Source organism: Brachyistius frenatus, unplaced genomic scaffold, assembly GCF_029030835.1.
Source record: "Brachyistius frenatus isolate BFR_SWC_R1_liver_20210118 unplaced genomic scaffold, ASM2903083v1 Contig_53, whole genome shotgun sequence".
NCBI classification, from domain to species: domain Eukaryota; kingdom Metazoa; phylum Chordata; class Actinopteri; family Embiotocidae; genus Brachyistius; species Brachyistius frenatus.
In genome coordinates, this window is record NW_027210652.1 from 2,702,501 (window position 1) to 2,715,000 (window position 12,500).

General features: G+C 44.9%; 2 protein-coding genes across 2 annotated transcripts in view; both read left to right on the top strand.

Moving 5' to 3' along the window:
- mafgb (v-maf avian musculoaponeurotic fibrosarcoma oncogene homolog Gb) overlaps window positions 1-8,758 on the top strand; it is a 19,990-nt gene extending 11,232 nt beyond the window's left edge. Inside the window, 3 exon segments of the mRNA XM_069705054.1 lie at window positions 3,418-3,483; window positions 3,581-3,944; window positions 3,947-8,758. Coding sequence (XP_069561155.1) covers window positions 3,448-3,483; window positions 3,581-3,944; window positions 3,947-4,065 — 519 coding nt within the window. The 5' untranslated portion in view covers window positions 3,418-3,447 and the 3' untranslated portion in view covers window positions 4,066-8,758.
- A 1,431-nt stretch (window positions 8,759-10,189) lies between these two features.
- cp110 (centriolar coiled-coil protein 110) overlaps window positions 10,190-12,500 on the top strand; it is a 9,047-nt gene continuing 6,736 nt past the window's right edge. The window contains exons 1-3 of the mRNA XM_069705055.1: window positions 10,190-10,370; window positions 10,982-11,107; window positions 11,306-12,500. The exon at window positions 11,306-12,500 is cut by the window's right edge and continues 1,206 nt beyond it. Of these exons, the coding sequence (XP_069561156.1) occupies window positions 10,233-10,370; window positions 10,982-11,107; window positions 11,306-12,500 (1,459 nt within the window). The 5' untranslated portion in view covers window positions 10,190-10,232. The remainder of the gene's footprint in view (window positions 10,371-10,981; window positions 11,108-11,305) is intronic.

A 12,500-nucleotide genomic window follows, 5' to 3' on the forward strand; every position in this document is an offset into this window, starting at 1 on the left:
ACATTTGCGTGTTGGAAGGTGACCTCTGGCATTTCAAATGGTAAAATCTCCTCTAAAGACCAGAAGGAAGCGAGCAGCGGGTCTTATTGTACGATCCAGAACTTTCCTTTCTCAGCGTGCAGGTTGCTGCTCAGAGGTTCTTGTTTCCCATCGTGGAGGTGGTTTTGAAGATGGTACCACAGTTAGTGTTAAAAGAGGAGGACGGAGCAGCAGCTGGTTCATCCTCTGGTGAGTCAGACCAGGAGCTTGTACACCTGTTGGTGCGCTGATGTGCTTCTTGCTTGTTGTCACCTCCTGTTCAGTGGATCCATGTTGAACCGTCGGCTGTAGTGAGCATGAGACAAACAATACGGGCACCTACTCATAAAAATGGCTTCATAGCACCACTGGAGGGCAGAAAATTGCAGGTACCTCTAATTTGCAGCAATTTTGATAATCAATGACTCGCTTAAGAAAGGAAAAACACCAAGTTTACAGACCCTTTCAGGATTTGAGCGGTTTTCTATGTAAATCTTTGTGTTTCAGACAGAACAAGCAGTCAGAAGATGAAACCTTCGGTTTTGGGAAACTGTGGTGAACATTTTTTGTAGTTTTCAGACTATAAACCAAACGATGAATCCTTCTTCTGTTGGTCAGGTGATGGACTAGAGGGAGGGAGGGGTGTGGTGGTGCGAGTCGTGAATGGTTAACCATTCTGCTACCAAGACGTATCAATAATTGTCAGATTAATCTATAATGAGAAGAATCATTCGTTGGAGCCACAAAACAGATACCATTGTTTTCTTAACAGTGACTCATGATCAGATCCAGTTTCTTTTTAATTTGTTCACATCTTTATAATCAGAGTTTTTCTCATCTTTGGTGAACAAATGAACAAAACACAGACAGTGATTGGAGGCCATGAAATCTGAAAGAAGACAGATAACAAAGGTAAGCGCTGGATCAGTGGCTGGAGGCGAGGAAAGTGAGAATGACATGAATGGTTTTTATTTATTAATCAGCAACTTCAATAGATTTCTACTGTTTCAGTGTTTTCTGTCTCTTCGCTTGTTCCTCTTGTTGCTGGAGATACTGTCGTTCATGACTCACTGTATGTTTGACGTTGTTGTGAAATGAATTCTTGGATCGACCAGATGCCTCTCTGATGGTATAAACATCCAACGTGCTTTAACAATGGGTTTTAATTGTGTTGTTTAATGTGGTATCAAACCTCTGCACCATGATGTGATGCGCTCTCCGGTTTCCTCGTGTATCAACCGTTGTTAGGCTCCTTAAAACACCGACATTTGTAACCGTTTTACATGTGTTTTATTGTGCCCCGGTGGCATGGCGGCAGGCTTGTGTGTGTGTGTGTGTGTGTGTGTGTGTGTGTGTGTGTGTGTGTGTGTGTGTGTGTGTGTGTGTGTGTGTGTGTGTGTGTGTGTGTGTGTGTGTGTGTGTGTGTGTGTGTGTCTGGCAGCCTGCTTTTTGTCTGTATGTAGGTGGGGGGTTTTGGGCACAGGGGAAATAAACCAGTGCCTGCCAGGAACACAGCCTCTGTTATCACCCGCACCACCCACCCATCCACCCACCCATCCACCCACCCACCCCCAGCAGCTACCCTCAGTCTTCATGTCTTTGATCCATCTTTTGTGTGAGAAGGATGCACCTCCAGCTGGGGGAGGCTGCATCCCAACAGAAATGCAAGAGTGCAGCGGTTCAGTGCAGAAGACACGTTCCAATGAAAGAAGGTGTGTAATTGAGTGGTCGTCTCCCATTAAGGACAACTTGAAGTGCTGAAGTCAAACACTTTGAAGGAAGCAGTGGCGTCGGATAAAAGCTCATATGTGAGCAAAAAGTGCAGCATCGCTCTCTCCTCATATTCTGCACCATTTCATCGCATTTAAAACAGAATTTTTAAGTTGCTGTGCATTTGACATGTTTTGTGTGCATGCATAATTACATGTATGTGCTTGTCAGCATGCTTTTTTCTTTCTTTGATCTACAGCTATTTATAACTGTGGCAGTGCAAACACTCAGACAAAGGTGCATTGTGGGGGGAAGGCTCACTGGCACGCTCGCTCAGCGCCTTTTGATGGAGGAGAATGAAGACATGTTGTCTCGCGTCACTTAAATGTCATCACTTCCTCCCAAGAAGGAGCTTTTTTTTTTGTAAACTACCCAACTGAATGAGAAACTTCTCTCCAAATACACTTGTTTTAACTTTCCCTGGTGTGAAATACACAAGAGAGCATAAAGATAAACACGGTGAGAACAGCTTGTCTTTAATCAGCAACTTTAGTTTTTGAACTTGACTTCTGATTCAGCAGTATCAGGTGCAGCAGTTTGGCTGTGAAGCAGGTTTTTAAATACTTTTAGGACTACTGCATTTCACTTTTCATTAGACGCCCAATCACAAGCTAGCTCATTGTTTGTTGACACCCCACCTCCCCCCCCACCTCCCCCTATAGGAAGGTGGTAAAGGTCTGGAAACAAAAGGAGGGAGGGGTGGGGGGCAGATGTGTGTGTGTGGAGGAGAGAGAGAGAGAGAGAGAGAGAGAGAGAGAGAGAGAGAGAGAGAGAGAGAGAGAGAGAGAGCTGCAGCAACAATAGCCGCCCTTTATCGAACACACACACACACACACACACACACACACACACACACACACACACACACACACACACACACACACACACACACACACACACACACACACACACACACACACACACACACACACACACACACACACACACACACACACACACACACACACACACACACACACACACACACACACACACACAGGTCTGGGAGATGAGAGACAAAGCATGTCATTGAGCGCTCGGGGAGATGATGCTCTTCGGTGGAGCTTAGCGCTCGAAGGACTGATCTCATCTTTTGCACTACTGATTCACGCCGTTGTGTCTCCGTCCTCTCGTCTCCGTCCTCTCGTCTCCGTCCTCTCGTCTCCGTCCTCTTGTTTCCTCTTCGGTTCGACGTCACGCTTCGTTTCATTCAGTTCGATTTCATGAGTTCGCCGTGCGTCCGTTTCTCTGTTTCTCTCTAACTGTCGGTTTTCCCCTGGAGTCTTTGCCACAAGTTTTACCACTTCCTCTTCTTTCACGCTCATTTTCATTCCTACTGGCCTGAAAGCAGCCAATAAGAGAAGAGCTCAAAGGTAGTGGGGACTGCCAGGGTAACCACAAGGAAACAGGAAGTCAGGGAGCTTCTAAGAAAAGTTTGTCACTTTCACTCATTAACCCTGATGCAGATGAGTCATTCTGCCTCCTGTACGGTGGAGGTTGGTCATTGGTGCGTCTCCATTCATGTCGGTGGGTATTGATGTGCGTTAATTCTTTGTTTTCAGGGTGATTTCAGGGTTTTTCTGTGTTGTTACTTTTATATGAAGCTTTTCTTGCGTTGTGTGCTCGTAGGTCTGTTCAGAAGAGCGAGGCTCTTGTGGCATGACGACGACTAACAAAGGAAATAAAGCCTTGAAGGTAAGCGAGTGCACGTTTTTACACCAGACCCTGTGAGTTTGATGTGTTGGTGCGCCTCCTCAACCCCCGCCCCTCCCTCCCCCCTCGTCTCCTCCAGGTGAAGCGTGAGCCGGGCGAGAATGGCACCAGCCTGACAGACGATGAGCTGGTCACCATGTCGGTGCGGGAGCTGAACCAGCACCTCCGAGGGCTCACCAAAGAAGAGATCCTGCAGCTGAAGCAGCGGCGACGCACCCTGAAGAACCGGGGCTACGCCGCCAGCTGCCGGGTGAAGCGGGTCACCCAGAAGGAGGAGCTGGAGAAGCAGAAGGCCCAGCTGCAGCAGGAGGTGGACAAACTGGCCAATGAGAACGCCTCCATGCGCGTCGAGCTGGACGCGCTGAGGTCCAAGTACGAGGCGTTGCAGACCTTCGCCAGGACTGTGGCCCGGAGCCCCACCGTCGGGGTCGGGGTCAGGGCCGGAGGGGGGGAGGAGGGGGAGGGGTGCCGTCATCCGTCATCGGCCCGCTCATACCGGGGAAGGTGGCGACGGCGACGAGCGTCATCACAATAGTGAAGTCCAAAACAGATGCAAGGTCTTGAGGGAAGGAAAGATAGATGAGGGGGAATCGGGATGGAGTTCCTCCTCCTCCTCCTCCTCCTCCTCCTCCTTCACTTCCTTCACGTCCTCCCCCTCCTTCACCTGCACTGGCTGCAAACAGCTGGGCAGTCTCAGCCACCGTACATCGCCTCAGCATGTTCCCGTCACCCGTCTGAGCGGTGCAGATGGAGGAGGGGAGGATGATGAGTCTGTACAGATGATCATTTACACAGGACGAACATACAGGGTTCCTCCGGTCTCCGAAGCCTGGAAAAGTCGGAGGGTTTGTTTGATTCCAGGTCCAGAAGAAAACTAAGATGCCCAAAAGAATTTGGTTTGAGTTCCATTTAAATGCTTTGCTGCCGATGATGACACGCGTCTGCACGCTGGATTCAAAGCGCTCGTTGCCTCGACTCAGACCTTGAAATTAGGCGCACTGATGCAAATCTTCCAACATACATGGGATGAGTTCTGGCCTGTGTTAAGGGAAAGTCATTGGATTAGGTGTCATGTGACCTGCTGATTTCAGTGACGCCCCATCTCGTTCCACCTTAGCCAAGAACTTTTTCAGAAAAGTACTATAGAAAAATATATATTATACAATGGTGGTAACTGTATTTCTACTGTTTTGTACTGTGTTGTCATTCACATGAGGTCCAAGGTGTATTCTCTGTGTGTGAATTGTTATATATCAGGAATTCTGTGAAATTCTGTGGCGCGTGTTCGTTTTGGTATTTGCTATATTTAGTTAGCTGTATTTTTTTCTACGGTCTTTTCACTTTCGATGTTTCGCTTTCTGACCTATTCTTTCTCTGTCCTTACATTTTTTTTCAATTTCAACTGGCTTCCATTATGACATACAGTACTCACTGGAGGGGGAGGGGGGGCAGGCAATTGATATTTACCAAAAACAAACAAACAACAACATTCTTTAGAAAAGGAGATAAAGTGAGTAACTTGAATAACTTTATTTTAGTAGGAGAACTTTCAGGGAAACGGTGGTTTAAACAGCGAAGACGACTTCGTCTTCTGGCGGTTTGAGTTCTGCTCAACGGTTTATTGGAGACATTTGGAAGGGCGAGTGCCTTGGTCTCCTCACGATGTCCATCCAGGACAAGTCCAGAGGACATGTGGAAGGAAGGCGGAGATTCGGTTCTTCATAGCAGACACCGAGCGACCAGCAATCAGGTCGTAACAGCAGTTAACTCTGGCTGTGCATCGTTGTTCCAGCTGTGTAGCAGCATCACGGTTAATATTAATAACACGCATCGAAGGAAACAAAAACAAAAGGATCTGCAAAATGAAAAAGTCTGTATTTATCCTCATTTCCTTGGATAGAAAATGTTTTTTGGAAAGTTGATGTTGTGTTATGAGGAAAACGTCATTCAGATTTTTGATTGGCTGCTGACTCAAACATGTAGTTTCTATATTTGCCTGAAATCAGAGCTGTTTGTGTTGCATTCCTTTTGCTTTTTAACCTCAAAGCTCACGTTGCAAATACAAGACAACAAAGATATTTCTGTCATCTCACGCAGGCGTTTCCATTAAAGTGGTCTTCTGGTGTTCTATACTCAGTCTTTGTCTGTTCGGTGGAGTCACGAATTTTATAAAGATGATTATCTTTGCATTGTTTGTAACGACATGTAAAAAAAAAAAGGTGAATCTAAATCTGTTTGATATACAGTATCTCTCTATTTTGCAATTGTACCAAAAGTGGCTTAACTACTGAATAGCTTTGTTTCTTCTCTTGTGACTAGGCACGTGTGTGTGACCGTGAACTCGCGTGTGCTGTGCTGTGTAGGTATGTGACGAGGTAATCCGATGTTCACTATTTCACGGCTTTGACTTTGATCCGTGTTTTTGATTTCAGACCGAAGCGGGTGATGATGACACAGACGGTAACTGCACTCTTTCTCTAATCAGAAAAGCTTTGTCCTCCCGGCTCCCGTCGTTCAGCTCCGGCGCTGCGGACGTCGCAGATCATTCGTTAAACTGCGTTTATGAGTTATGAAGAAGTTCACTTTGGCTCAACCCAATTTTGACATATTTCTGAGCAGGCCTTTGTGTCTTTATGTCGGTGCTCGCGGCGTTCAGGGCTTGTTGTTGCAGAGAAAATGAGCGAAGAGATGAGGAAGTGTTCATCATGTTGAGTATTCAGGTCACCTGGCTGGCAGGTACCTGCATCACACCCACTCCTCCGAGAACTTATTTTTGTAGTGTGTGATGAAGATCGTTTGTTTTTGCCGTGTACATTTTTATGTAGCTTTGTATATTTAATGTTGTTGCTGTTTTTGAACTCTTCTGGACGTGTCAGGGAACTGAAATAACATTTGTTCTTGTATGTGGTGTTTTATGAAGTGAAAAAATATATTCTGCTATTTAATGCTCTGTCTGTCAAAGAGTGAGGTTTACCTTTGAGTACAATGGCCTCAAACACTTTTCAACCTGCGAGTCATTTCCACTGATAGGAACATCACATGCAGCCTTTACCGGAACCACCGCTCCTCCGCTGGGAAGAGAACCGGGTCAGCTCGGCCTACTGCTATGCAGTTACTAAGATTAGTGAGGTGTGTTGGCATCTGTTCAGATCAATAATATGAAATAGAATTCACACAGGTGAACCGGCACGGGAAGATAAATGGGTCTCGAGATTTAAAGAATATTATTTCTCCCTAATCTTCACATTCAGAACCGTTGGCGTGTTCAGTCGAGCATGAAAGCAGAGGGCTTCAAATGTCAAATGTAAATGACTTGCTGACGATCACAGGGATGCTCAGTGGTGTTCAGCTACAAACTTCACTATCACTATATATGTATGTATTTCTTTCATCTTTAACAACAAAAAACAACAAAAAAAGCCCTGGTTTTTTACAGGCTAAATGCCATTATTTGATTTTTCTACTGGATCTTTTTTTTTTCTTCGTCGCTGTTGTTTCCTGTGTGCTTTTACATTTGCTTGTTGTTCACTGTTTTTCTGTTTCTCGGTCCTGTGTGGCCACGTCGATAGAAAGTAGAAGAAACACGGCTTGTGTTCGGAGTCGGTGGAGTCAGACGATATGTTCTCTGTGTTTCTGCTCGTCTGGTTTGAAAACGATGCATACTGTGTGAACATAAACGTGTCGACATGGTAGCTGCTGTGAAATAGACATCTTTAATTATGCAAACTGTGTCGGGCAAAAGTAGAACTCCTGCCGCACCGGAGCGGTGATGCTATCGTAGTGCTTTGGTCAGGTTGTCTGTTTTCTAATTGCAGGTAAATGTGATGTGAAGGTTAAAGAGCTGATATACAGTATTTAGCATTTTATACTTGGCTTTAAATGCCAGTCTGCCTCTGTTTAAATTTGACTGATGTGTTGTGGCTTTTTCTTGCTTTTACCCAGTTTCACTTAACAGTTAACTGTGAAAACATCAGATCATCAAATATGATCTCCAACAGAGAAGAAATCATACCCTAACGTAGCTGTCACACGAGGCCTCCGGTGGAGCTGGAGAATCCTTGTTTCTGTCTTCCAGACTTGAATTTCTCGTCGTGTTCTCCAGTCGGAAACCGTGTGTCTAAACAAAGAGGTTAAATATTGGAGAGGTTTAATCCTGATTTTTCACTCAGCTGACAGCTCAGGGGGAGACTGATTATCAGACAGAGCAGCTCGGTGGCTTTTCATAAGCGAGTTTATGAGCTTTAAGACACACTGACCTTATTCTCCCCTGACTGTGAGGGGTCACACCCTCCTTCAGATCAGACGTTTCATCACAAACCTCAGCAACCACATCTATAAATATTTTACAGAGCAAGAGAAGGAGGGTGGAGACGCATCTGATAAAGCTCCACCAATTCCTTCTCCACTTGTCCTGTGGTTTATTATAAAGGGCCTGTGAGTTACCCAGCAGCACCGAGCCCTTCCTCCAAACATCCAATCCTCCTCCAAGATGCAAATCATTAACTCCTTATCTCACTGCTTGGTCAATCTGTATTCAGTCCTTCAGTGGTTTTCCTGTCTGGTGAATCACGCCACCGGACTCTGAAAGCCCTTTCACCCACCGCCGATCCGGATCCATGACGGTAAATAAACCGAGGATTCCTTTGATGGTTTATTTGGCGTTTCCGTCAGTAGTAGTGTTTGTTTCGCCTCCCATGTGACCTGCTGCCGTCTCTGACTCTCTGCTGCCCGGCCCACAACTACATCTCACAGTTCAGGTATCACATCACATTAATTCACTTCTGTTGCGAGTCTCCCTCTTTACTTCTCCTCTCGGTGAGCATTCAGCCAGGTGCTCGTCAGAGCCGGGATTTACTTTGTGTTCCTAAAAGTATATAATGGTCAGTTAAAAGCTATAGAAAAGTAGTGAGTTTGTGTGAATATGGTGTAACCTATTCAGAAAAGCCCTTGTGATAGGAAATTCTGTGTTTTGTAATATTTCTGTATGGGGTGTAATAAATTATTCTACGACAGTACTTTCTATGGGAAAATACTTAAAATGTGACAGTCTTTGTAAGTATTTATCTTCGACTAAATTATTGTACTTTTTTTGCAATTTGTAGATAGTGATGATGACAAGGTATTGGTAATCATGAAATTAACTGTTTCATCATCGGTCCAATGCATCTTTTAATTTATTGATGTATATACTGTACGTTTGTTGATAAACAGCTTACTTTATTTTGTATATGACCAATAAACATGTTTTAAAATGGAACACCTTGTGTCTATTGTGTAATTAAGAAATAAATGCATATGATTTTCTTATTGCTATATTATTGTTTTAATACATTTATCAGAATAACATTATACATATTAGTGGCACACATGTTAATTAATAGGAAGCCGGGATAAAAGTGAAATCAGTGTAAGTAGTGTAATGTTGGTTTTAAGTATGTTTATCTTGAATATTTATATATATATATATATATTTATTTTTTTTATAAAACAACATTACTGTTGTGTGAATAAAAAACTCTGTACGGAGATGAATCGGATTAAACAAAGGTTTTTGCAGCACCGAATCAGTCATAATTAAAATTCCCACTGCTTAGAACGAGTATATCCACATAATTTCTTTACAAGGGAAAATAAAGAACGAATAAGAGGTGTACTTATTACCGACGTACTGTCCAGTCTGACACTTCAGCTCCTCTTTTGAATCCTTTTTTAACAAATAATGTCTATAAGTGTGCCTTTACATGATTTGTGGTCTGAATTATACATATAGTTCTCTATATTGCTCATCCTTTAAATCACTTTTTATGTAAATGACATTCTCAGAATTACTGTCTTGTTGATGTGCTACTAATTGTCTTTTATATTTGAGGCTTTTATTTGTCTTAAAAAGCACTTTGCAATTCTGTTTTACTATGATTCGTATTATTATATGTTATATTATTATATTTAAATGCAACACACGTGTCTTGTTCAGTCCGTCAGGCCTGCAGGGGGCAGTATCAGGTCACCTTCCTCTCAAACAAGTCAAAACCAGCAGCGCTCTCGTATTTTATTTGTTAATTATACACGTTTCATAGTAATTTGTTGAACAGGAGTTATTTCCTCGGTTAATATTCTATGTTCCTGAGTTATAACGCGGTGTATTGATGGACCGCTGCGGATCCACTCCGGGTTTTGTGAGCGTCAGCGGCTGCTACTTCCGGGAGAAGCGGCGGGTAAACATGGAAACACGGAGCCGAAGGTTGCTTCACCCAAAGGAGGTCCAACGGTGGAGCTGCTCTGTTTTCTCAGCCTTTCGTTCTTTTACGTCTTTATTGTAATTTAGACTCGAACCAAAGCAACGAAGAGAGTTTTTCCGTGTTTTTCCGTTAGCTCCGTTACCGAGAGCTACAGGCTAACGTTAGCAAACAAACACCTCAACCGTCAACCTACCACCGTCAACCGACCACTGTCAACCGACCACCGTCAACCGTCCACCGACCACCGTCAACTGTCAACCGACCACCGACAACCGTCCACCGACCACCGTCAACCGACCACCGTCAACCTACCACCGACCACCGTCAACCGACCACCGACAACCGTCCACCGACCACCGTCAACCGACCACCGTCAACCTACCACCGACCACCGTCAACCTACCACCGACCACCGTCCACCGACCACCGTCAACCGTCCACCGTCAACCGACCACCGTCAACCGACCACCGACCCGTTCCTGATGCGACGTGATGGAGGACTACGACACGTTTGTGCTGCGTCGTCTTTCCCAACTGAGGAAAAGTGAGGAGGAAGAGGAGGAACACAGCAGACCTTCATCTTCATCATCTCTCATCCGCTTCTGCGGGCGACCGATCCTTCCTCCCCCGGTAACGGACACGTGATCATGCCTGGTGATCTCAGCACTACTACTAGAAATACTAGTACTAGCACTACTAGAGGTACTAGTACTAGTAGAAATACTAGTACTAGAGGTACGAGAGGTACTAGTACTAGAACAGAGCTAGTAGAAATACTAGTACTAGAGGTACTAGAGGGACTAGTACTAGAACTATTAGAAATACTAGTACTAGAGGTACTAGTACTAGAACAGAACTAGTAGAAATACTAGTACTAGAGGTACGAGAGGTACTAGTACTAGAACTAGTAGAAATACTAGTACTAGAGGTACTAGTACTAGAACAGAACTAGTAGAAATACTAGTACTAGTAGAAATACTAGTATTAGAGGTACTAGAACTAGTAGAAATACTAGTACTAGAGGTACTAGAGGGACTAGTACTAGAACTATTAGAAATACTAGTACTAGAGGTACTAGTACTAGAACAGAACTAGTAGAAATACTAGTACTAGAGGTACTAGTACTAAAACAGAACTAGTAGAAATACTAGTATTAGAGGTACTAGTACTACTTGAAGTAGTGCATGATAACCCGTGTCTGAAACATGTATGATAACACGCGTGTGCTCCGATGATACCAGCTGTCCCGGGATCAGAGGGAGGAGATGCAGCGACTTGGAGATGAAGTGAAGAGAGCTTCCGTCTGCAGGAGGTTGAAACAGGATTTGCGGATGACCTTCGTTCAAACTATTCTGCACAGCGTTCAGGTGATTTATGTTTTTTTTAGTCTGCAACATGCCTGTATTTGTAGTCGTGTTCCTTATCGGCGTTGATTAAGAAGCCCAGAGACATTGTTTTCTTTCATATCGTGTTTTCTGATGCCTCGTATGGATTTCGTTCAAAAAGCCAAACAATGTTCCTCTGATCTGATGACCCTTTTTATTGCCTACGCTCTCAAATTGCAGCTGAGAAAGACGCCAACACTCGAGGAGCTGCTTCAAGAGTCGGAGATTAACACACAATCATCACTAACCCAGGACCTCGGCAGTGGATCGGCGTCCCGGCTTTTCTTCGATGGAACCAAGGAGAGTGTTTTGCCGTCAGCTGTGAGGAAAGCAGAAGAAGCTCCGCTGACATCAACAACGTACAGTTCCTTATTCGCTCAAAGTGTCCGTGAAGGATTTCTCACCGACCACCTCGGCAGCCGAAGAGGATCCCGGCAGGGTTCGTTTCACGGTGCAGCCCACCGCTCGTTGTCCTCGGGTCACGTGACCAACGACGATGTGGAACACGACACCTCAGTGTCCGGAAGGATCGATGCTCGCAGCGAGAGCCTCGGCTTCGGCTCCTCAGACGCCGTTTGCAATACGGGTGGATTTTTCCTTCACAACACCTCAAACACAATCGCCAAGATGCCCGATATTATCAGCCACCCTCCGGTAGACGGAGAGGAGCTGGAGAGGAGCGGACTGGAGTTGTCCTTTTGTGATTACATAATAGGAGTACAAGATATTTGTTGCTCCTCACCTCAGGAGGATTCAGTCCGATGTGACCATGTAGTAGGAGAGACATCTGAAAGTCTGGAGGGTAAGGAGCATGAAGACGATATTCCTACAACACTCGACTCTGACGAAGAGGGAAATTTAGACCAAAAGGAAGGATCAGTCGTGATGTTGGAAAAAAGTGGCTTTTCAGACAATCCAGATTTATCACAGACACCAAACAATCATCTCAGTCCAACAACAGATTCACTCATTCAGCACGACCTCAGAGAAGCTGAACCGCTGGACCACCAGGAAGACGAAGCAGACTCAAAGCCATCCGAGGAGCCATATCGCCTCAGCCTGCAGGCCCTGCTCAAGAAATCTCAGGAGTATCGACGGCGCCAGCGGACGCTCAGGAACCGAGCCAAAAACACTCAAATCCAGGAGAGATCCCAAGAACAGCCAAGAGCAAAGGAAGAGGAGCAGAGCCTCTCAGATAAGGAGAATGATGAGTTCCCTCACAAGGTCACCGTGACTGCAGACGCAAAGAAAACTAGAGAGGGGAGAGGCACTTCTGTCTCACCAGTGGAAACATCACCAATGACATCCTGGGAGAATGAGAAGATGATGGAGAGGGAGATCATCGGGGAAAACGGCGATGGAAATAGTAGAGAAG